The sequence below is a fragment of the Astyanax mexicanus genome, chromosome 21 (assembly GCF_023375975.1).
Source record: "Astyanax mexicanus isolate ESR-SI-001 chromosome 21, AstMex3_surface, whole genome shotgun sequence".
In the NCBI taxonomy this organism is placed as follows: domain Eukaryota; kingdom Metazoa; phylum Chordata; class Actinopteri; order Characiformes; family Acestrorhamphidae; genus Astyanax; species Astyanax mexicanus.
In genome coordinates this window covers 16,986,149-17,011,842 of record NC_064428.1, presented here as the reverse complement: position 1 = coordinate 17,011,842, position 25,694 = coordinate 16,986,149, and the positions used below count along the sequence as shown (strand labels likewise).

General features: G+C 39.6%; 2 protein-coding genes across 4 annotated transcripts; both read left to right on the top strand.

Annotated features, from left to right (window-relative positions):
- Positions 1-1,461: 1,461 nt before the first annotated feature.
- alkbh5 (alkB homolog 5, RNA demethylase) lies at positions 1,462-8,690 on the top strand. Its single transcript, XM_007260273.4, has 4 exons — positions 1,462-3,648; positions 4,965-5,045; positions 5,301-5,429; positions 6,894-8,690. Exons 1-4 carry the CDS (start codon positions 2,954-2,956, stop codon positions 7,075-7,077), a joined length of 1,089 nt encoding a protein of 362 aa, XP_007260335.3. The 5' UTR covers positions 1,462-2,953; the 3' UTR covers positions 7,078-8,690.
- Positions 8,691-10,506: 1,816 nt separating this feature from the next.
- mief2 (mitochondrial elongation factor 2) lies at positions 10,507-24,108 on the top strand. 3 transcript variants are annotated; one of them, XM_022674892.2, is made up of 5 exons: positions 10,507-10,675; positions 16,071-16,213; positions 19,348-19,507; positions 19,717-20,033; positions 20,715-24,108. In XM_022674892.2, the coding sequence occupies exons 2-5, from the start codon at positions 16,079-16,081 to the stop codon at positions 21,498-21,500; spliced, it is 1,398 nt and encodes a 465-aa protein (XP_022530613.2). In that variant the 5' UTR covers positions 10,507-10,675; positions 16,071-16,078; the 3' UTR covers positions 21,501-24,108. The 3 variants fall into 3 exon arrangements, with proteins under 3 accessions (XP_022530613.2, XP_007260336.3, XP_022530612.2); XM_007260274.3 differs by having other exon boundaries at positions 10,508-10,675; positions 19,714-20,033; positions 20,715-23,892; XM_022674891.2 differs by lacking the exon at positions 10,507-10,675 and adding an exon at positions 13,260-13,280 and having other exon boundaries at positions 19,714-20,033.
- The last annotated feature ends 1,586 nt before the right edge of the window (positions 24,109-25,694 follow it).

Genomic DNA, 25,694 nt, shown 5'->3' with positions numbered 1-25,694 from the left:
GATGGCACTTAAGTGATGCTTTTTCACCACGGGGGGCATCAAAATCTTTCGCCATTTTCAGTATTATTTTCCCCAACTTACACTTTTACTTTAATACATGTTTTGGATGAGTTTTAATTTTTTTTTAATAAAATCATTCCAAGCTCACATTATCTCTAAAGCCAGAGAGGTAGATGCTTTGCACTGTCACTGGGTTTGATTAAGCTGCTCATCAATGATTGAAAATCAAGAGACTAAACTTATAAGAAAACCTTGTTGCTCCCATTCTGCCTTTCACTCCAAGAACTTTCCACTGCTTGCTGTAATAACTACATACTGTACTGTACTTTTATTTTCAGTACTTCAGTACTACATTTTACAATTAAGACCTTGCAAAAGTTAAGTAACTTAAGCACTTCTACTTGGATTAACACACTGGGTTTAAAATGAAACTAATGAGAATAATGTGTAGAGTTTCATGTTTAATTAAAATGGCTGAACATAAATAACCTATGAAGCGTTTAGGAATTGCAGACATTTTTCTACAAAGCCTCCTCATTTCAGGAGCTCAAAATTAATTGGAAAAATTACGTCCTAAGCTATTTTATGGGCTAGTTTATAGGGTAGTTTTGTGCAATCCCTTTAATTAAACCTGAAAGTTTGCACTTCACCTGCATCTCAGTTGTTTCATTTTAAATCCAGTGTGGTGGCATACAGAGCACAAATCATGAAGATTGTTTAACTGCCCAAATATTTATGGGCCTGACTGTATATGTCTGGTACGAGTACTATTATCAGGCAGTAGTGCAAGAGCATTCGGGATGTTTTTGACATAGCAGCATTTCTTTATTTGTTGTTTGTACAAAACAGATTTTTACATTGCATTGTTATATTGATTTATTTAGAACATACGTGTCAAACTCAAGGCCCGCGGGCCAAATGTGGCTCTCCGCGTCCCTTTTATGTGGCCCACGAGAGCGTGAAAGGTCTTAGTGTCTAAAATAAATAGGTCAGAAGCGTTTTTTTGACCAAAAACTACATGTCCCACAATGCATGTTGATTGTGTTACCCGCAAAGTTATGGCTTACCGCCACTCATTGATGTGGAAACAATGCCGTAATTTTGCTGACAAATGTTTATTGTAGTCAAAGCATCTCATTAGTTTAATGCAAGACTGTTGCAGTCATTTTTTTTGTGAAATGCTACATCTATAATTTTATAAATTAACAATACTTATTGTACTAACTTGCGATGCCTACACTATTAAGATAAGTACATAGTACATACAGCCCCTGGTACATGCACATAGTTTATACACATACTCCTAAACTCCTAGCATTATTGTGTAGTTTTCGTTTGGGACACAGCCTCGGCCCCTTGTCACGGTGCAAAAGCAGCAGTTAATACGTATATAGTGCACTAAGTAGGGGGCATGGAGATATTTGGGACTGGACCTGATTTTCTACGGCGTCCATAGGCAGGCAGACCTTGAGGGTCCGTGGGCTTGCCTGTCTGCGCATGCGCACTACCACAAAACAGTGGCGTTAATTTTCCTCTAAAGCTGTTTTTCACGTTACCGTTATCGTTACACGGAGGATGTGTTGAGCTGCTGTTTGCCGGATTTAGCTCTAACAGACGGTCAGTTCAGCAGCGGGCTGATACAGCGGCTCTACCGCAGCGCTGCTGCTCCCTCAGCGAGCCGGAGTTAGCCGCTGTGAACGCTAGCGCTAGCCGAGTTAGCGTTAGCATAGCTTAGCTAACAACACAACTTCGCCAGTCTGACTGTCCGACTCTGAGCTTTAGTTGTTTCAGTAGAGAATACGAGTTTTAAACGCGCTTAGAAAGGCGAGTCTACACAGCCCACTTTTATCTAAGTCTTTAAAACAAAAACTGCGGTCCGGGGCTCTCCTCCAGCCGGCCGGCTAACATGCTAACGGTAGCCGCTGAGGCTGCGCGTGAGTTCTGTCACGTCCCTCCAGCCGGAGCTTTAGCACGTTAGCTTAGCTTAGCTTAGCTAGCCGCGCAGATAGCGGCACTGAGGGACGGGGGGTGTAACACTGCAGCCAACATACGGTTTATTTAGCTTTAAAGGACACATTTAGAGTGAAACGTAGCCACAAAGCCAGTTATTTTTGTCAAAGCTTATTAGGATGTGATTCAAGTTTAACGGGACACTGAGTAACGTTAGCTAATGCAAAGAGGTGATTTTGGACTATAGTGTAACGTGGCTGTCTGCTAAGGTTTATATTTCAAGTAGTTATTTGGACTGTCCTATAGTGTGACAAGAGCATTTAGCATAGTTTAAAATTGCATTTGGACTATAGTCTCATATAGTGTAACGTGGCCATCTATTAGTTGGTTGTTTTGGAGTGTCATACAGTGTAACGTGACATGGGCGTTTAATAAGGTTTAAGTTGCATAGGGTGATTTCGAAGTTATTTAGCTAGTGTTACAACAGTTTACTACGGGTAATGTTCCATGTAATTGGTTTTGGAGTGTCATACGGTGTAACGTAATTAGGTGTTTACTTTAACATTTAGTTAGTTAATTTAGGGCTAGGATACTTGACAGTTCAACACAGTTTATGTGGCATAAAGTTAGATTTGAACTGCCCTTGTGTAACACTGTAGTTACTGTGGTTTATGTTACATACTGTTAGCTCGTTTAGGACAGTCATATAGTGTTATATAGGAGTGTACCATAGTTTTGATTTCGGTTTCTGGACTGTCATATAGTGACACAGCCGTGTAGTACTGTTCAAATTACACAGAAGGGATTTTGGACTGTCATATAGTGTAACGCAGGTGCAGTCTGTAGGTTATACGCAGTAAAGGTTGATTTTAAGACTTGCCCACACGGTCATATAGTGTGACGTGTGGTTTATGTGGGATTTAAGGTGAATTAGGACGGGTAACTCGTATCATGGGTACCTGAAGAGTGATTTTGAAGTCATTGGTGTGACGGGAGAATAACTATGTCTGTGAGCGGCTTCACGGACCTGCGGGAGAAGCTGAAGGCCATGACTCCGCACCGGGAGGAGCCTCGGAGCGGCGGGGAGAAGCGCCGGAGGAGACCGCCCTCGGACGAGGAAGAGGAGGACGAGGAGGAGGCGCGCGTTCGCGAGAGAGAGCACGAGTCGGAGGCGCGCAAGGTGAAGCGTGGCATCACTCAGGCGCCCGTGTTCACGGCGGAGGAGTGCGCGCGCATCGAGGCCGAGATCGACGAGGTGGTGGCGCGCGCGCAGCGGGGGCTGTACCGGGAGCACACGGTGGACCGCGCGCCGCTGCGCAACAAGTACTTCTTCGGGGAGGGCTACACCTACGGGCCGCGGCTCGAGCGGCGCGGTCCCGGCCAGGAGCGCCTCTACTCCAAGGGCGAGGTGGACGAGATCCCCGCCTGGGTGCACGAGCTGGTCATCAGCCGCCTGGTGGCGCGCGGCCTCATTCCCGAGGGCTTCGTGGACAGCGCCGTCATCAACGATTACCAGCCGGGCGGTTGCATCGTCTCGCACGTGGACCCCATCCACATCTTTGAGCGGCCCATCGTCTCCGTGTCCTTCTTCAGCGACAGCGCGCTCTGCTTCGGCTGCAAGTTCCAGTTTCGGCCCATCCGCGTGTCCGAGCCCGTGCTGAGTGTCCCTGTGCGCCGCGGAAGCGTCACCGTGCTCAGGTGAGGGGATATCTGCAGCTTCACACCTGCAGGAACTTCAGTAGGAAAGTTCTGTTCCAGCACATATCTGAACATGTACCAAAGTTAATAAAAGGCACTCATTTCAGATCTGCGAAAGCACCTAAAAATCCTGAAAAACTCACAGACACAGAAAGGTATAAACACAGCAATGTTTATGTCTAGATTTGGAAAGTACCGAATTCCCAAACTCTAATTTCCAGACAGGGACACATTAGGAAATTCATTGGAGAGCTTATTCAGAAGATGAATGATCACAAGCCATCAAACCAAGCTGATGTTCTACTAGTGGAGGAGAACTTGCCAAGATGCATGAAAACTGTGATAAAAAAACATGGTTATTTCACCAAATTTTGATTCCCAATTTCCCTAATTCTTAACTTAGTGAATATGAACTTGTTTTCTTTGCATTATTTGATGTCTGAAAGCCCTCCATCTTATCTGTTCTTTCATCCAATTATCATTTTCTGCAATTAACTGCTTAAATGGCATTTTTTTTATATTTGGGACAAATGTTGTAAGTAGTTTATAGAATAAAACAACAATATTAATTTTGCTCAAACAAGTACCTATAAATAGCAAAATCTGAGAAACAATTTTTTTTCCAGAGCTGTATATTTCAACGTTTTATAAACTCTCTTTTAACCTTAAACGTTTTAACTCAAAAGAGCCCATGATAAGGTATGTATCACAGAACCTAAAAGATGTGTAAAGTTCACTTTCTATGTGATTTTAACTCGTTAAGTCCCTAAGTGACACATACTTAACATCCTCAGAGCATCACAGGACAGTGTGTGATTCTGTGATCAATTATCTGACAATTTTTACAGAGTATAGGAGGAATTGGTTAGTGCTGGAGATAAAACTGGCTCCTTTAAAAAAATTGTCTTCTACAGTTTCAATCATGCCCACAATAAAAATAAAACATTAATGAGATGCTCACTGAATTTATCTGATTCAATTTTGTACTTAGTGTTAATATACAGAAATGGGTTTCATGGGCTTAAAATGGCTGGAAAAGTAAAAAAAATAATAATTGTAGAGCTTATTACCAGATCTGGAAAAGTACAAAACCCCAATTATCAGACTTGGGTGACTATTTAAAAAACACTGGAAAGTAAGGAAATTAATTGTTAAAAGTACCAGCCAGGAAAAGCAAAGAAAGGCAACAAAATATTATCTCCTAATACTTTTTCTTTTCAGAAGTATTGTGGATTGAAGAAGGATTGTGATGGGGATTATTGTTTGGAGGTCAGAGACATTTTAAGGTGTTAACTTGTTTTTGTTTACCATTTCAGTGGTTATGCTGCTGATGACATCACTCACTGCATCCGGCCTCAGGATATCAAGGAGAGGAGAGCGGTCATCATCCTCAGGAAGTAAGTAGTGAACGATGTGACCATTACTATGTTTACACAACAAATCCAAAACTCAATGAAAACATTCCACATGATCTGATCAAATCTTTAGGTTTAGTCAGAGACATATGGAGTAGTCTCATATTTGGACTAATAAAAACTGATGAACAGACAATCAGTCCTTTCATCTTTTTTGGGATCTTCATGACCTCAAAAAACATGTTTACAAAAAGGAAGATTGAGGTGTAGTCCTGACCACAATGCTTTTCTTTCCAGGACAAGACCGAACGCACCTCGTCTGGACACCAGTCTTCTGAGCCCTTCCATCAGCCCTCCTCCAGAGAGGCGTCACAAACTTAAAGCAAAACGATCCCATCGCAAAGCTGACCCAGATGCTGCTCACAGGTAGGAGGATGAACATCTTAACCAATATGGGTTAAAATGTATCGAGACCTCTGTATCATATTGGTCAGAATTTTGTGTATCTTCTATATGTATGTCTGCTGGGTAGGTTGGCCAATGTGCAGAAACGTGTTTTAAACATCTAAGATCTTTGTATAATTAACCATCTCAAATTACACAGGTACATTGCTGTCTCTCTTGGGTTTACTTTACACTTTCACACTATTTACAGAACCAAAATATTCTGGCAAAGTTCTTTGGAAAAACAACACGAAATTGCATAGATGTGAAAAGCACTCTTGTTGAAATGTATGAAGATTTAACTTAAAGCCACATGCCCTATGCATTGTTTTCCATAGTACAGTTGGAGGAAGCAGGAAAGTACAGAAGCTTCTTAATTAGGAAAAAACAAAAGGGGTCACTCACTTGTCAGAAATGGTGTGTTTTACAAGCAATTATTTCCAGACAAAGGCTTTAAAAGCTTTTCAGAGGTGATCTACTATCAGATTATCGATTTTCAGTAAGCAGCAGGTCCTGTATCATCACCTCTACTCTTGAAAGCTTTATAAAAAGGAATAGAAAAGGAACACAGACTGCAGCCTGTGTGGGGAAGCTTGGGATGGTTGGTGGATTGAACATTAGGATACCGTATTTCTGGCACTGTAAGGTGCCCATAAAATTCTTTAATTTTCCCAAAAAATGGTCAGTACTCCTTATAATCTGGTGTGCCATGTGTATGAATTTTACCAGTCAGGTTGTAAGGAGTAGTAAAGCCACTCTGCTGAAGTACAGAGTTATACAGTAGTTTCAGTTTAGTTCTCCAGCACCGAGACTGCCGCAAACCACTATTTCTATATTGAGAGGTGAGTATTATCGGCCTGTAGCCTGCTTCTAACCCCGGCTTGCACTGATGGAGCAGCAATAGCATTAGCTACAAACCACGCTAGCTCTTTTGCCATTTAGATGAGAGTATATCGGACTGTAGTCTGTGTGTTTACCATGTTAAAACAAGCTACGTAGGACAAACCACTAACTAATATCGCATACGGGAGCACATAGGGTTCCTCAGTTTATCGCTGTCGGGTGGCAACACGCTAGCAGTTAACCGCTAATGCTGATTCACCAGCCTTAGTACTGGAGAAATTTGGGAATCTAAGCTTATCCAGTAATAAAAGAAAGTGCTTTACTCACCCAAATAAAACAGTTTTCAGGAGAGAAATCTGTGTAGATTAACATCCAGCGCTCATTTGAATTTTCTTTTTATCTAGCTTAGCTTTACTTAATTTAGTTAGCTCATTTTAAATAAATGTTTTTTTGGTGCCTACACATCATTTGGTTGTCTTGATTTAAGGATACAGGTCTGCATCTGCTCAAGAACATGGGCAAATAAATAATAATGGCATTTAAGGCAGCTTTTAATGATTTATGTTCCCAAAACTGATGCACACCTTTCTTTTTCCCTTTCAGGCCTCGGGTATTAGAAATGGACAAGGAAGAACAGAGGCTTTCGCTTTCCTCGCGGCAAAATCGGCATGAGAACTCCGGTTCCGAGAACTCCTGGAGGAGGATGGAGGCCTCGTCCCTTTACAAACACTCTCATCATGCACATGCTGACACACCTTCCCGCCAAGTCAAGATGAGACGTCATTGAGGAGCTGCAGTACCGTCAGTCAGTGAAATCTGCATGAAGTGAAATGATCTGCAGAACAGCTGCCGGTGAAGGCCACTTTTGTGGTTACTCTAAGCTATGAGACATTTCTTTAGGAGGCCTTTAAAAAGCTGATCAGTTTGTTTAGACTGTTCTACAGACTATGATGGATGAGGCAGTATTAATACAAAAGGATATCGAGGAAAGCCCAGACCATAGACTAACACTTACCAATAGGTTACAGCTACAGAAAGCATGGTGGACGTGTGCTATTCTACTCTAGTGTGGAGTGAGGGTGGGTATTCTTATTTATGTTTGTGCGATGAAGAATGGCATAGACGTGACAGAACCTTTCAGTTTCAGCTCTAGAGCAGTTTAGCCTCAGTCACAGCTAGCCTTCTTGTCGTACAACCATTTGGATGTTGTAAAGCATCATAAGAAGACCTCTACAGTGACACAGTCCAACAAAAAGAAGAGCTTTGTAAATCATGGACTGTGAAATACATGTCTATGGATTCTTGTGCTTTTTGAGGCTGCTATAACGCAGGATTTTTTAGCGTTTATCTGTTATTGTGTGATGACATGAGAAAAGAGCAAGTTTAGTAATCTTACGCTATTTGGCATGAACTTACACCACGGTTGAGGCAGAAAAATGATTTTGTCTTGAATTTGAATGTGTTAAAACGGGGAAAAAAACTATTTTAGTTCATTTGTCTCCCACTGTAACAGTACAAGTTAAAGTAATTTTCAAGATGTGAAGTCATATATGATCTGATATGTCTTGACATATATGCAAGGATTTGTTTCTGAAACATGAGAAATGAGTGTTGTGATAGCCTCACTTGGCTTTGGCATCGCTTGTGTGGTTATTTATTTCTCACATTTTTTTCCTTTTGGTTTTTGAGTTTTTTGTTTTCCTTCTTTTTGCATTTTGGAGAAGGTCCAGCCATAGAATGAGGTCTGAAACTGTATACTAGCAGTCCAGCTTGTCCTTTTAACGACAGCTGAGGCAAATTTGTTTGATCAGAGTTTGGAAACAGCTGCTTATACTATACCAAGCAAGTAGCCATGTATGTCACACAGATGCGCTCGTTTTCCAGTGGTCATGGAAACGATGGTTAAACTAAGCTATTTATCCATTTAAGGTTATTTCATAGTTAATTATATACATTTTGCAGTAGCAGCTTTTAAATATATGAATTTACATGTATTCAACATGTGTTCCATTTATTTGCAGTAGAGGAGGAGGAGGAGCAAAGCAACCTCTTCTTCACAGCAACCTAATCTTTTTGTCCTCCCCACCACAGCTCAAAGTCCACAGGGCTTCTGGACTGACTCTGTAGTCATTTCATTTCACGTCCCTTGTGCAAGACTGAAAACGGAGGAGTGCTATGAAAAGACACAAAGGACTTTAAACCTGCAAGACTGAGTTTGCTTTCAAATGAGCTCCTCATGCCTGTAGCGAATTTCTACTATAAAGTGTTGAATGAGATTGTGCCTCGAAGGACAGAGGTATGGTTTGTTGTATACATGTGTGTATTTTTGCATCAAAGGTGTACAGGCCTGAGAAGAAATGAACTTAAAGAGAAGCTATATAAAAGTTTAAAAAAAGAAAATGAGTGTTTTATTCTTTGTTGCATGCTGTGGCTATTTTTAAAAATCTAAGAAAAAGCCAAAAAAAATACATGTTGTTTTGCTGAAGCATTGGTGTAAAGACTAGTTGTAAGACTACAGCTAGCTGATCCAGCTGTTCCTCTCTATATCTAAAGGAATAATAGGGCTTTTAATCAAGTAAGCTTAATTTATTTTTTCCAATACTTTCAACACTAAGAAGAGAGTGAAGACTAGCAACTGCCTTTCCATGGAGTCGGAGGACTAAGCGATGGATCTCCAGCTTTGATACATCCACTGACAGAGATGCCTGTGCTGACCATCATTACCTTAGGAGTATTGAGGGCATAGTGACTATTTAGTGTGTTGTTTGGTTTGTTTGGTGTATTTTTGTTTTTTCTCTTTATTTAAATATGTGGTTCTAAAAAAAGGAAAAAAATAATTTCGACATAATTGAAAGGATTACGATGACTTTTATATAAGAATCCATTAGATTACATTCCAGTTACAGATTAAATTTTTTTAAGTAACCCCCCAATCCTGTTGCATCTTGCTGCATGGAGCAGATTCTTTTGAAATTTACAGCAAAAAGGTTTTAAGCCTTGAGTAAAATGTGGTCTTACCCAGCATTAGTGTAATGCACTGTGAGGAAGTTATCTGTGGACAATCTGTGCACCCTAGATAATTTTCATGGTTTTCCTTTTTGCTCAAAAAACAGAATTTCCTACAGCAAATTATTTATATTTCCCTTCATTGACCCATAAGAGCCCCGATGCAAGATGACTGACTGCATGCGTGTTGTATAAACTATATCAAAGCTATGATACAATGTGGAATTGTGTTTATTAATTTCTTATTTTCAACAAAAATATAACGTAAAGAAATATTGTTTTATAAATATTCAGCTATAAGACTTGCGCACTGAAAAGTAAAGATTATATAAAAATGTATATAATGCAGTGTGTGACAGGGATCTATCTATGAATGGTTCAGTCATCCTGCATCAGTATCATTCCTTTATTCATTACTGGAATTGACTGTATTTGTGTCCCTTTGGTTGCAAAAAGCTCCGCAATGTCTGCGCGCACTCTTCCCACACAGGAGGCATCTCGCAGCGGGGGAGCCCATTCCCTCTGAGCTTAGTGACTTAGTCACCTGACTTAGTGCACATAAAAATCGTTAGCTTAAAATAAAGAAATCGTTTGCTCAAATTAAAGAAACATTGAGCACGGAATAAAGAAATCATGAGCATTAATTGCAAATCATTCCGTAGAATTAAAGAAAACGTGAGCATGAACTGCTATACCGTTCGCTCTGTTTTTATTTTTTTAATTCACGGTCCCTTACGGGCTCCGTAAATATTTGGGAAGGAGAGTAACGTAATTTAAATTTTATGTATGCCCTTTACGCAGTATTGACAAACTTGACTTGACATACTGTGTGTCATTACACGCCCCCACCAGAGGGGGCACTAAAATCCCCAAATCCTTAAAAAGGACTGTCCTTTTAAAGTAACGTTAATATAAATAATTAAAAAAGTTATATTAGTTTATTATTATTATTATTATTATTATTATTATTATTATTATTATTATTATTAATTTATCATGTTAGTTATCATAGTAAATATTTTTCTTAAAAATACTTTATTTAAATAAAATATTAGCGAGTGTTATCAGTAAAACATAAGCTTGAATAATGACAGTAATGTGTTTCAACTAAAACTGGTCAGTCCTGACGCACGTACTACACGTCTTGATACCAAACAGGACAAGCGGCTGCGTCACAATCCTGGCCTACAATTGGCCCAAGCGCTCGTCAATCACCCAAGCCCCGCCCCTGCGTGCTCGCTCTGCTAGTTCACAATAGTGGCCGGAGCGACGGAAAGAATGGAGTAGAGGAGTAAAATAAAGCGCTATTAAACGAGTTTAACCTGTGAATACAGAGCCGGACAGTTCAGTATGAGCGGCGGGGGAGTTTGAGAGAGACGGTAAGAGATATTTAATATGAATTTAAAGGTCAGAACAGAGGCGCGTGCGCTGCAGTTAGTTAGCGCTAAGCTATAGTTAGCGTGTTAGCTGCGAAATGCTAACAACAACAACGGCAGACCGAGCTGAGCAGACCCGGAGAGAGGGGGTTAAACTGGGGTTAAAACACTCTAAACTAAAGTCCTAGGGTTAACTTGGACTACAGATAGACTCGGGTTAAGAGGTCTGATTTAAAAAAAACTTTCTTCAGCTATCAAACTAACCTAACCTTGCTAACAACCTAACAAACTCACGCCTTACCAGCTCCTGGATTCAAAAGTTTGGGTAACGTTAACCCTGCCTGACGCAGCGAGAGACCTTTCATATTCCACTCAGCAAGTTACATCAGACTGATACAGCACTTCTGAAATATATATATATATATAACGTTAGCTAAGCTAGCTGTCTAACTATCTTATTCTTAGCTAGATGTGTTAGCTAGTTTATATAAACCCTTCTCTTCCTACTGCAGAGATAACTGAATAACAAAGACCGCAGTGATTCAGTAGTCTGTGCTTGATATCACTGGAGTGATTCAGTAACTAGTCTATTCAGTAGTCTGTGCTAGGCTTACTGCGATTCAGTAGTACTTGGTACGCTTTGAAGTACTGCTTCAGTAGCCTAGGTTAGGCTTTTACTGTACTGATTCAGTAGTCTATGCAGTTTGCTAGCCTTTACAGGAATTATGTAATCTATGGCAGACTTTACAGGAATTAATCAGTAGTTAATGCTAGGCTTTACAGAAATGATTTAGTATTCTATGGCAGGCTTACAGAACTGATTCAGTTGTCTGTTCAGTATGCTAGGCTTTACAGAAATCATTTAGAAATCTATGGCAGGCTTTACAGAATTGATTCAGTGGTTTATGCTGGGCTTTACAGAAATGATTATGTAGTCTATGCTTGGTTTTCTAGAAATTATTTACTACTCTATGCTAAGCCTTAAAGTGCTGATTCAGTAGTCATTTATAGTACTGTTTTAATAGTCTATGCAATGCTTTACAGTAATTATTCTGTAGTCTTTGCTAGGTTTTACAGAAATTATTCAGTAGTTTATGTTCAGCTCCACATTACCGATTCAGTAGTTTATGCTAGCCTTTACAGTGCTGATTCTGTAGTATATTCAGTATGCTAGGCTTTACAGAAACTATTCAGTAGTCTATGCTAGCCTTTATAATAGTGGTTCAGTAGTCTGTACTAGTCTGTACAGCAGTGATTCAATAGTCTATGCTAGGCGTTACAGCAATGATTCAGTAGTTTATGCCAGACTTTACAGTGTTAATTCTGTAGTCTGTGGTAGGCCTTACAGTACCGTTCTGATTCTGTAGTCTATGGTCTTCTTTTTTTAGCAGTCTGCTAGGCTTTACAGTAATGATTTAGTAGTTTATGCTAGGCTTTACAGTAATGATTTAGTAGTTTATGCTAGGCTTTACAGTACTGAGCAGTAGTTGAGTAGTGTATGCTAGGCTTTACAATAATGATTCTGTAGTCTGTGCTCAGCTTTACAGTGAATATTCTGTAGACTTAACAGTACTGATTCAGTAGCTTATGCAAGGTTGATTCCGTACTGATTCTGTAGTCTGTCAGTTTTTACAGAAATTACTTAGTAGTCTATGCTAGGCTTTACAGTACTGATTCATTAGTTTATATTAGGCTTTACAGAATGATTCAGTAGTGTACGCTGGGCTTTACAGAAATTATTCAGTAGTCTGTGCTTGGCTGTGGAAGTACTGGTTCAGTAGGCATGAACAATATTGATTAAAAAATATATACTAGGCATATATCGTTAAAAGTCCTTGCTAGGCTTTAATTTAATGATTCAGAAGTCTGGCTAGTATTTGATTTTGTATTATATTCTTGTCTTTACATTAGTGACTCAGTAGTGTAGGTTAGTCTTTCCAGTGGTGTTGCAGTCGTCTATAATAGGCTTTATGCTTGGGTTTATGCTGGGTGCTTAGTGTGATCGTTCACATACAAAATAAAGAAAAGAAATGAATAACACATTCTGGGCTGCTTTCCTGGAAAGGGATTAAGCCTGTTTGTGTACTGTATTTGCCTTCCATTCAAAAAGTAATGTAGTCCAGGACCAGGCTTAAGCCATGAAGAGGAACCCAGCCCTCTGCATTAAAATGTTTTCACACAAACTGACCTGTGCACTATAAGCTATTTTTTTTAGTTTGATTAAATTAGATTTTTTGTCAGTATTTTGTAAAGCTTGTCCAACTCACATTGGCTGGTCTGTATAAACATGGGTCCAAACTGTAGGTCTATAACCCTGTGTGCCCCTCTACTGATCAGGTTGTAATGTTTGGGTCAAGTTTTGAACCGTACTCCGATGTCTTGCTACAGCTCATGTAAGGTTCATCATGGCAACATTACAACAAAGTCAGTAGGCTGAGACGAGTCTAAAATTAACTCTGGTGGGGTAGCAGCTGCTGAGAAAAACTGAGTACGTTTTGCTGTGGTGATGTCCTCTGGGTCCATGTTGCATGCAGTGCGGTGGAGATCCACTATGGCTATTTCTGATTCACCCCATGCAAGTGTCAGGTGCAGGATCTAAATCTGAAAGGTACAGTCACTTGTCATAAACTCTCACCCCCTTTTTGTGGTGTGTCAGGGTGTCTGACAGTCAGGTACAAGTTCAGTTTAAAAAATATATTTTTAATAGTGTGTGTTGTGTTTGCCTTAGTGATACAGTAGTCTAAGTTAGTCAGAGGTTTAGTCATCTATTCCGGTTTTTACCTTAGTAATTCAGTAGTGTATGATAAGCTTTACAGTATTGAATTGGTAGTCTAAGCTAGGCTCGGCTCAGTAGTCTATGCTAGTTTTTAAAATAGACATTCAGTCATCTATGCTAGTTTTTACCTTAATGGTTCAGTCTTCTAGGATCGGATTTACAGCATTGACTCAGTAGTCTATACTAGTTTTTACAGTAGTGTTTAAGGAGTCTATTAACCTTTACAAAAGTGGTTTAGTAGTCTGTACAATAATAGCTCAGTAATCTGTTGACCTTTATGATAGGGGTTCAGTAGTCTGTTGGCCTTTATGAGAGGGGTTCAGTAGCATGTACAGTAATGGTTAAGTAGTCTGTTGGCCTTTATGATAGCGGCTTAGTAGGCTGTTAGCCTTTATGAAAGTGGTTCAATAGTCTGTGAATGTCTGTACAATAGTGGGTCATTATTCTATGCAAGGCTTCAGAGTTGTGGTTCAGTAGTCTAAGCTAGTTTTTACAGTTGTGGTTCAGTAGTCTGTTAGCATTTACAATAGTGTGTAGTAGTCTGATAGCCTTTATGCTTGTGGTTCAGTAGTCAATGCAAGTCTGTAGGCTAGGCTCCATAGTTGTCATTTGGTAGTCTAAGCTAGTTTTTACAGAAGAAATTCAGTAATCTATGTTGGCCTCTACATTAGTAGTTTGGTAGACTATGCTTGTCTTTATGGTAGGGGTTCAGTAGTCCATATGTTTTTATAGTAATGTTTTAGAAGTTTATAGCACTAGCTGTAAGGTGAATATTGTTCCCTCTGCTACTCTACGTTCATCTAGGCATTTCAAATTTGATTAAAAAAATGTAAGCTGTCAAAGTAAATGCTAAAAAGCACATGAAATATGACCTTTTCCTTCAGGTTCTAGATTTTTAGGTCCTAAGAGGTTCAGTAGTCCATGACAGTATTTACCTTAGTTGTTCAGTAGTCTATGCTAGCCTTAGTGGTTCACAAGTCTATGCTATTTTTCTTAACTTGTTCTGTACCAGTCTGTTCTACTCTGTTCAACTCTTCATATCTCAGCAGTTCATATCAATAGCTGCAGGGCAGATATCACACCCACTCTTTGGCTTTGTTTTGACAGGCACTTTTAACCCTGATTTTCCAGCATGTCCCATTTTAGGCAGTCTGTCTGAAAGCCAAAAAATGCATGGAATATGATATTTAGGTTCAAGCATTATATAGTACTGTATTTTTTTGCACTATAAGGTGCACTTAAAATCCTTTAATTTAATCAGTGCACCTTTTTAAAATGAATTTTACCAGTCAGGTTGTAAGAAGCAGTAAGGCCACTCCGCTGAAGTACAGTGTTATACAGGAGTTTCAGTTTAGTTCTTCAGCACCGAGGCTGGAGTAGCTTTAGTATTACCAGCTAACCACTATTTATCCATTCAGTGGTGAATATTATCAACCTGTAGCCTGCTGCTAACCCCAGCTAGCACTGCTGGAGCAGCATAAGCATTGCCCACTACCTGCACTAGCTCAGTCGCCATTAAGAGGTGAGTAGTATCGGCCTGTAGCCTGCTCTTAACCCCGGCTAGTACTGCTGGAGCAGCATTAGCATTATCCGCTGCGCTAGCTTTTTTGCCATACAGAGGGGAGTATATAAGACTGTAGCCTGCGCATTTACTGTGTTAAAACAAGCTAACTTTGTGTTCACTGTGTTTGTGCCGGAAGGGGGTAAGTGCCATTTGTGTTGTACATATATTTTCTCCTGTTTATGGTTAGTTAGGGAGTTAGGGTTAGTTTCTGTATTTTCTTTGCTTTTCATTTGGTTAGATTAGTTAGAATTGTGGGTAGAGTTAGAGTGGGTTTTGTTTATTATTTTGACCTTGCTTACCCCTGGAGAGATGGCTTATTTGTTTGTAAATAATTGTTAATACACTTTTGATATTTGAAACGTTTTTGGAGCCTTGTCTTGTGTGTTTCTTTTTGTTAATTCTTCTTTTTACACTCCTCATTTCCCCACTATAACATTTCTGGCCTATATCCCTAGACCAGTCGTAACAGTGGGACAAACTGCTAGCTAATATCGCCCTGGCCTACCGGAACACTCGGGCTAGCAATTAGCTGCTTATGCTAAAGCTCCAGCCTTAGTGCTGGAGAATTTCGGGAATTTAAGGTTACTGTAAATAAATGGAAGTGCTTTACTCCCCCAAATAGGAGAGAAATCTGTGTAGATTAACATACAGTTCTCGTTTGACATTAAAAGAAAGTCTTTATTTATTACAGTTTTGTTTACTTAGCTTAGCTTTACTTAACTTAGTCAAGCCAGCAACCTCCCACCACCACCACCCAGCGGTGAGATCTGTTGAATTAGAAGTTCCTTATAGTGTCTCTTAAAATGCATCTTACAATTCAGTGCGCCTTATATATGAAAATAGACCAGAAATTATTAAAAGAAATGATGACTTTTTATGTTAAATAATTCCACACAGATGTAAGTGCACAAAGTGGAAAGAAATGAGCAGAGAAATGTAGGAAATAGGGGATTTAAAGGCCCCCATGCTTTTCACACTTCTGCCCACCTAGTTCTAAATAGGTCTGATCATTTAACTTCTACATTTCTGACTTGTTTGTGTTTTCTGTGCTCCTACAGGCTGAGGGATGTATTATTCAAGTAAGAGGCGGGGGGAAGATGGAATCGCTGCCATCATCGACTTCCTCCTGTCAAATGCCAGGCTGGTGCTTGGAGTAGGCGGGGCTGCAGTGCTGGGAATCGCCACATTAGCTGTGAAAAAGGTGAACTGATTACTTCCTAGCTGTGTTTTTATGAGGGAGTTTGGCCGGTACCTTGTGGTTAATATGAAATTTAAAGACTATTGGCTGTGTTATTCCCCAGAAACACATTGTAGATAAGCATTGACAGTAGGACTTGACAGTATTCTGAATGGAGCTTTTTTTGTTGGAAAAATTCAGTCCAAGAATAGTAATTTTGAAATGTTCAGATGTAAATTCAGGAAGTCAGTGATACCACCACACTCTTGCCCAGCACTGTCTGGCTGCAACCAGAGGTCATGTGAGTTGGGAGTATCATAGGGAAATTAAAGGCTTTTTGGTCAACAAACAAGGAGGATCATAAATTCAAAACTTTGTTAAACACAAACAAAGCTATAAAGTCTGTTTAACGTCAGTACAGTCAGGTACCTCAGGGTAATTTCCGTAAAACTCCTTGATTACCGCTCATATCTGAAAGGGTCTCAGGAGGGGCCTGGGTAGTGTGTTCTCATTAAGAGGAAGGAGCCAGCTGAGGCACTGGCTTGTTCATCTGATAAGGATGCCTCTTGGGCACTTCTTGTAGGAGGAGGCATGACCAACTAGGAGGAGACATAAGGAAGACCTTAGCATTTGCTGGTAGAGCTTGATAGCGACAGAGGTGACCTGGCTTTAGTGCTTACCCAACTGTCACTGCAAACTGGACTAAACAAATGAGAAGTAGTTAAAGAAGATGATCATCACCATAAATGCATTGTTTATCACCATTCCGAAATGTATTAATATGAATGATTATTTTGCCCATCTCTCTTTATATGTTTGTAACCACAGTTTGTTGTTTATAGAAACTGTGCTGTTAAATTATTAGAAGCAAAAATGTTTTTCTATAGAGGATTTGAAAGTTTGTGTGTCTGATGTTCTGGCTTTCATTTCTCTAGCCCACAGACTCTTGATCACTGATTTAGTGTCAGTTGGTTTTCTGTTACTGTAGAAACTATATATATATGCTTTGTGTAAAACACTCAGCTGATGCTTTGCCTTTAAAACTACCAAGCTTTATAATATTTTTGTTTAATTTAGGCCTTTTGTATTTCTAAAGAATCACCTTAATATGTAGGCTATAATGCTCAAACCTAAAACACACAGATATCTGCATTACACAGTGTAAGTGTGTTCTGTTTTTTACTAAAGATCTGTGAGACCATTTTTTTTATTCTTCCTGAATAATCCACCTGCTCCTGCTCAAATTTGTTCAGTTTCTACCTGCTACTCCCAAAAACCTGCAGCATTTGTCCTAGAGATGGGACCGATCCGATACAATATCGGTATCGGGGCCGATATTGACGTAATCCGATGAATCGGATATCGGGCGGGCGCTGCCGATCCACTTACCGATCCATATTCCAGTCCAAAGCTAGAGCTGAACAATAAATCCGCCATAACGTTAACACAAAACGCATCCCTGATCAGGATTCCAGTTTAACAGTTTACCCTGAACCCCCAGCAGCTTCAGTCTGCGGCTGACTGAGTAACTTTAACTGTTTATCTACAAAAAAAGTCCATTATCTGGAGAGTTTTCACTTTGGAAACGCTGTACAGCAGAACGGTACACGTAAAGTCAGTGTCTGAGAGGTAAACAGATTAACACCAGCAGTCTGTTAGCCTAGCTAGCACTGAACTGACAGCAGCTGCATTCCAGTGTTGTGAAGGTATTATAACTACAGACTGGAGTAAACTATATTCATAATCCACATATCCTATAAAACCACAGCATCTACAAACACTAACCAGCACAAACACACCCATCTGTTATTAAAAAACAGTCATTAATTTAGTTCGGAAATACAGTTAGCATTGCCACTTAGCCGTTAGCCATCTCCATTATGATCTGCAGTCTGTTAGCCTAGCTAGCAAAATCATTCCGGCATTGTGAATGTAATAAATAACTATCTTAAGTGAACTACAGCCATAATCCACATCTAATATCAAACCACAGATCCTACCAACCCTAACCAGCACTAAGAAATCAATCTGTTATTAAAAAACAGTGATTAATTTAGCTCGGAAATACAGTTAGCATCGCCAGTTAGCCGTTAGCTATTGCAGCTAATCCTCTATGCTACCTGTCAAAATAAAAGTCTCCTGCACAACCGTTGCAAAAAATGCCCTGAATTTAATGTTTAACGTATTTAATATTTTACTTTTTTTTATATTTACAAAAATTCAAACATTTTATTTTAAAGGAAACTATTGTGTAATTGCATATGAAGTGTGTCAAATAAATGACTTTTGAATGAATTTACATTAAATGCATCTGTGGATACTCTTAAAAGGGCTGTGTGGTCTGTTTCAGCCTCATTATTTAACCTTAATCATAGTACTATTAATAAACTAAAAGTATCGGGATTTGTATCGGTATCGGCAATCTTATATCAGTTTTATATCGGTATCGGATCGGAGCTGAAAAAAGTGTATCGTCCCATCACTAATTTGTCCCACTTCTACACACAATGTCAACATTTTAGCCTGGTTCCACAATGAATCAATTACTTCTGAAATAAAAATATAGAACAGGTACTCAGTAGGCAAACACTGATATGGCTTTTGACACAAATTAACCCAGACTCTTAACTCAGTGGAAATTTCATGTAATAACCTTTAACCACCCACTCCTTCATACTTCTGCATAGAAGCACTTCATTGTTCTGCAACAGTAACTGTGCAGTAACACTGACATGTTGGTGATTATTGTGTTAGGATGTGTTGTGCTGGTACTAGTAGATCAGACACATCAGTCCTGCTGGAGTTTTTAAACACCTCAGTGTCACTGCTGGACAAAGAATAGTCCACCAGCAGCATCCTGTAGTTAGCATCCTGTGACCACTGATTTAAGGCTAATCTGTGCAGCTACAGATCAACCTCTGTCTCTGACAGAGAACTGAAGAACAGTGTGGATGGAGGATAATAAAGTATGCAGAGAAACAGATACAGAATTACTACTAATTGAATATAATTATGGAACTACAAAGTGCTCATATATGCTTGGATAAAATGGGTAATGGGTGTAGAATGTCAGATCTGTATAGTGTTTTTTTGTAGGTATTATATAACATTTTTGTTAAATATATATAAATAATTGTATTTATTAATGTATTCTGTAGCTGATAGAACGTGCCGGCCGGCCTCCTGATGATGAGAAGCCTGCTAAGAAGATGACTGACAGCTGGGAAGAGCTTGGTCTGGTTGGTGCCTCGCCCAAACTCCTACGGAAGGGCATTGAGGGCGTGGTCATGAAACAGATCACTGCAGCAACCAAGAAAGGTACCTCACATACTGGCTGCTGTTGAAAGAATGCTTGTCTTTTATACCTAACTAACTGAATTTACCTTTTTAAGCATTACATAAACACTTAAATAGGTCTTAAAGGATTTAATTTCTTTACTGCAGTGGAGCTGTGGTCACTCTTACTACTATTAATTACGCTGTGAGTGACTTGTGCTTTTGTGTGTGTTCTTGTTTTATTGTAGCAGATTTGTCTCAGCCAGCTCCACTGCCCCAGCCCCAGAAGAATGAGGCTGAAGCCAATCCTCGTCGCAGGCGGATGGACCTGTGTGTGCTGACCTTTGCAGACCGCCTGCAGCAGTATTACCGTACGCGCGTGTGTCTGCCCGCTGATGAGGTGTCCAGGGCTAAGCAGCGTGCTCTGGACATCGCCACAGAGATCCACGCCTTCCTGCACTCAAAACACGCCGACATGCCTCTGGGAGAGATGACTTTAGGGGGATCGCTGCTCGATGACCTGCAGGTGGTCAAAGCAGATCATGCCTGCCTTCTAATTCCGCTGCAGGTACTGTAAATGTTTTAACTTTAAGACCCTTAGACTGAAAAGTTTGGAGAGCATGTTACCTGTTTAGACACTGTGGTGTGGCTGCAGGTGTTCGCTACACCACATAAGACTGAGTCTAACTGATTACACGAGTGAGATGAGGAGAGCTCCATCTGAATTTAAAGAAAACCATGAATTCACACCGGCACTTTACAGATAATATTAGACACCCCTGGTATAGGACAATACATTTTTATGTATTCTCTAACTTTCAAACCGAAGGTATTCATTATAGTTACTGAATAATTTATAGTAGATACTCAAAAGTTCAAAGTGGATACTAAATCGTTCTTAGCTGATGCTGAATAAAGTAAATGCTGAATAATTCTTGTGGATGCTAAAAAAAATCAGTTAGTAGTTAGCTATAGATGAATCAGTGTCCACTGTTAATCACTCAGTATCTGCTGACTAGCTCTTTGCAGATACTGACTCGTTCATAGCAGATGCTACATAGTTATTAACTAAATAGGCACTAAATAGTTTTTGGGGAATACAAAGTAAATTGTATTGGATACTGAACAGTTCATACCAGATACGTAAAGTTAATTGGTGGTTACTGAATAAATTTATAGTTGTACTGAATAATTTCGAGTAGTTGCTAAATAATAGATCTTGTGCTGTCTCCTGTCTGTCTGTTTACAGCTGGAGTCTAGTCTCTGGACCCCCATAGCAGGAGAGGACACTTTCTTGGGCCATCCTCAGTACTGCATGGTGCGGCGAGAAAACCTCGAGTATTTCCCCCGTGGGCGGAGCTACTGGGACAGACACCTCCTGGGCGGGTACCTTTCATCCCGACTTGTCGCAGAGCAGCTTGGCAAGTCCATAATGGAGTCAATGAACTGGCCGTCATTGATTGGAACGCTGGAGTGCGAGGTCCGGCCAGTTCTCGGCTCTCCAGCGCTCAAGTTAGAAATCCGCAGCCTGAGCGAGAACTCCAGCGACGACGAGGAGAAGCTGTTTATCAGCGTGCTGCCGATGGTGCGCCTGGGGGAGATGACGTTGGCGGCGCAGCCAGAGATCACCGGCTCCTTTGACTACGTGTGGTACCAGAGCCTGTACACCAGCGAAACGGCCCGATTGGCCAGCCTCGACCAATCAGGTGGAGGATCAGAGGTCCGAAGAAAGTGCCTCAAAACGTTAAAAGCCGTGTGCCGGAACTGTCCCGCTCTCCACAGGCTCACGGGTGCACAGCTAAGCAATGTCATTCTACACATGAGTGAGAAAGAATCTGACTGGTCCGAATCGGCTTTTGCAGATCGGTTCCAGCAAGCCATTACAGAGTTGATCGGCTACTTGGAGATGGGGGTCCTGCCCAGTTATTTTAAGCCTGCTGTCAACTTGCTTCAGGGCTTCAGTGAGGACGACATTGACGAGATGGGCTTCATGCTCTACTGTGCTGTCAGCGAGCCGGAGATACTGCTAATATGAGCTTCCTGAGTACTACTAGAATGCATGGAACTGTATCATCGCTGTTGTATTGTCCTATTTTTATCTGCCCTATACATTGTGTGGACTTTCGATTAAGAAAATGGGCCGACAGAAATGGTCTGAAATGGCTTTCACTAAAATCTTTTATGTTAACTAGCATTAAACTTTCCCTTTTCTCCTGAATACAAAAGGAGCAATGAGATGTTTTCCAAAGCGATGATATGTTCCATGTGTCTTGGTCAAATTCCACTGATCCAAATTCCTTTCACATTTAATGGTAGAATTGGTAATGGTCATGCAGAGTGAGTTTGGCATGAATCTCTTTTTTTTTTTTTCTTGATTTGATTTTTTTTGTTTTTGTCTCCCCATTTAGAATATTAGGTTTTGCTGTGTTTCTGTCTTTATATCTGAAATCTGTTTTAAACTTTAGTTTAAATTTCAGTTAATTCAGTCAGTGTTAATAATCGAAATAATAGGGCCATACTACAACACAAATATAGCTATTTACTATAAAACCCAGCAGTACGTGTATTTTTGCACCCTGACCATCTACATAAACATTTTTGCATTTAGGCCACAACCTTCTCTAAAAACTATCTGTGTCAGTCATTAGACAGTAAATTTATGTCTTGTAATATCAATCTCAGTAATGTATCATTTAGAAGCATAAAGCTTTTTGACATCCATTAGCATTATTAACAATTCTCTAGTTCATTAATTGTGGTGTGGTTTCATAAAAGTCAGTGGAATTTTTTAAATTGCACATAAATGCACCCAGGATGCTTTTAAAACAGATACAAATCCAATCACTCAGACTACTTTAGGAGGTGGTCTTATACACATTTGAGCCACATGTTATAGTACTGTACAGTATATGCAATTGACAACCAGATCTCCTCCCAGTAAAACCAAAACACCATTCAGCACAGTAATCAGCTGGAGATGCATGAAACTAATAAATGTAAATGCATGTGCCTAACATCTAGTATCTGGATTGTATCATATGAGTCACATGAAGTGATCATGTGTATGGGGGTCATGGGTGTTGTTCTACCACACAGACACACACAGGCTATTAAGTGTTAATCTCATCAAGTGACGAAATCAGTGGACAGATCTCAGTCCTGATAAAGTCCTCCTACTCTGTGCATTTTGGAGGTTTGGAGCTGATTAGTTCAGAAAATAGCAGAGAACATGCAGGACCGGGGTTTTCCAGAACCAGCTCCAAGTGTGTTACTGGCACAACATGTTTCTGTTGAAAAGCATATTTAAGAAACCTTTGATATAGTGTTATTATATTATCAACTATGCAGTGAGCGAGGTAAAGTACGAATGCTAGACACTTATTTAGCAGGTATATGTGAGTTCTGCATTGCCTTAAATTTGTATTGTTACACAAGTGAATATATACATTACATTGAATTTAATGGGAATTTCATTAATGGTCTTTCAGAGTGGATTTGGTGTGAAATGGTTTATTAAGCACATTTCTAACCATTTCTTGAATTAATAACTGTTGGAAAGGAGTTTTCAGAAGCAAACCTCCTCACAGCAGGTCAACATTATTTACTAAACTCAAACATTTATTTTTATATTCCAAATTTCTGCAGACATTTAATATTCCTCTATCCACAGTATAATTGGAATAAATCATAGAAGGCATTATCACCCACAGTGGACAGCATAGTTTGTGGTAATGATCGTGATTGGCAGCTTCTGGCTTAAATTGTCCATGCAAACAGGCAAGCTAGCATTCTAGCATTCAGTGCGGATCATACACCCACGTACCGTACAGGCTTGGCATTTGGCATGTCTGTGTAAAACATTGTTTTCACATGTGAATTCTTGAAAAATTACTGTACACATTTGATTGAATACAATCCAAATACTAATTGCATGAAGTTACCAGGTGTAAAATTTCTTACTTGATTTATAATTGAGTGTTTCACACAAACCTACTCTGAATGACTTTCTTTACCTCTTGATAATTTATTTACCATTTATTTCTGTAGAAGTTTTGCTAAACAGTGGAATTCCCCTTTAACCTCATGTCATCAGTGGCAGCAGGCAGATTGGCCTTTGTGTGTATGGTGTCTCTTCCTTTCTATTCTCTTTTCCCCCAGTCTGTAATCTGTTGGTCTATACTGGGCTGGTTGTAGCCATAAATGAAGCTCTAATTACCCAGCAGCACTTTATGCTTAGCTTGACACATATATATTAGGGAGCTTTACTGAATGAATCTTCATCTCCTCTTGGAAGCATGTTTGACTTTAAAAAAGCAATAAAGCGAGACTGCAGTTCATTCTCTGATTTTATTTGGATGGACTTGATGGATGGCTTTTTGTTTCTTGGTTTTTTGTCAAAGTATGTTTTTTTTTTTTTTTTTTTTTTTTTTTCCCTGCAGACTACTGAGTGTATTTCTTCTAATGGAAAAACTGAGCGTCATGGTAATAGTGTTTTGGGTGGAGGGGTGGATGTGAGTATGTGTGAGTGTTGGACACAGTCTGTCAGAATATACAAAATTTTGATGAGGGTGTGTGAAATTATTTATAATCAATCCTCATCTTTGTGTAACGGTGCCTAAATAAAGAGCTTATTTCAGTAAGAACTGTTCTCTTCTGTCACTGTAGGGAATTATAGTATATTGATATGCTGGATATGTCGTCTTTTGTTATCGCTCATGTTTGTGAACAGTGGAGCAGATGGATGCCAGTGTTTTAGTGTGCTTTTATGTCTTTGCTATCTTCTTGCTCTCCAAGTTGTTAGGAACAATCCTTTTTATGTTTTCTGTACTTCAAGAATCAAAACAGAACTAATAATATATCATTATCATTTCAGAAGGTACTGACTGCCCAGTGTCTGGACTGGCACTGATGGAAGTTCAACCATTGAGCTCTTCTGTTACCGACCTCTGACCATCTGCCCACCATCCACCTACTGCTACCTGCCGTAGACCAGTTGCCCACCCTCTACAAGCCATTTACTCTTCTTCATGTGGAGCTTAGTTAACATAAATGGCTAAACATCAGAATGTTTTGCCTGCATTCCAAAGAAAGGCGTTATTCTGTGGAAGGCATCCAAGTTTAACAGCAATTGAACAATAGATGGTGCTAAAAAAATAGTACAACAATAACTTGGTCAGTTAAGTTGAAACTTTGGCTGCTGCATCTCTTGAACAAATGGTTGCAGTTTATAAATATTTGGAAAATTTCAGATTTCAAACCAGTCTTGTAAACTTTTGATCAAAGTACATAAAAAGAGCAGAGCAGACTTGATTGTATTTATTGTTGGTTCTATAACTTTATTGTAGCTTGTGAAACCAAACCTTATGTCTGAATTAACTCGCTGTTTATATCTTAATCACTGAATTACACAAAAGCTATGAATAGTTGTCGCAGGATACTCTGTCAATACCTAACACATGCTTTAACTGATTTTAGTTTACGTCATTGCTACATGTCATGTTACCGATCAAGGCAAAAGATAAGATTTTAAGTACATATTCCATACAAGTCTGTACAAGTGTCTTGCTGGTCAAGCAGTTTCTGTTTTTAGCTGCAGAGTCACAACATGTTTAGGTTGAAAGCTTTGAGAACTGGTTTCCAGTTTCCAGCAACTGCAGTCCATTAACCATTTTTTGTCTTGAGGGCAATGTTTGGACTGAACAATATAAACCAATTAGCCATAACATTACCACCATGTCTAATGTTGAGTAGGCCCCACTATGTAGTATCGCCGCATGAGCTCTGACCTCTTGAGTAATGAACTCCACAAGATGTCCGTCTGGCATCAAGAATAACTTCAGCAGCAGATCCTTCAATTCCTGTTAGAGGTTAAGAGGTGCGTCTCAAAGTATTACATGGATCACCCTAACGCTGACTCACCGGTTTTCTTTCCATAGCCTTGTTTTGGTAGTTATGGTTTGGTAGTACTTCTAGCTTGTAGTGTGTTCTAGTTCTAGTAAACTTTTGACATATTACATTACATTTGGCAGACGCCTTTATACAAAGCAACTTACAATTAATGATGTGAAGTTAGCAATAGAAGACAGAAGTTCAAGGCAAAAACATTTTAGGCAGGCCAAGGAAGGAGGCCAAGGGAAATGTTAAACAAATGTTAAATATAAAATGAATAGATTTTATTAGTAATATAAAATATTTAACATATATACATATCTGGAAAAATAAAAGAGAT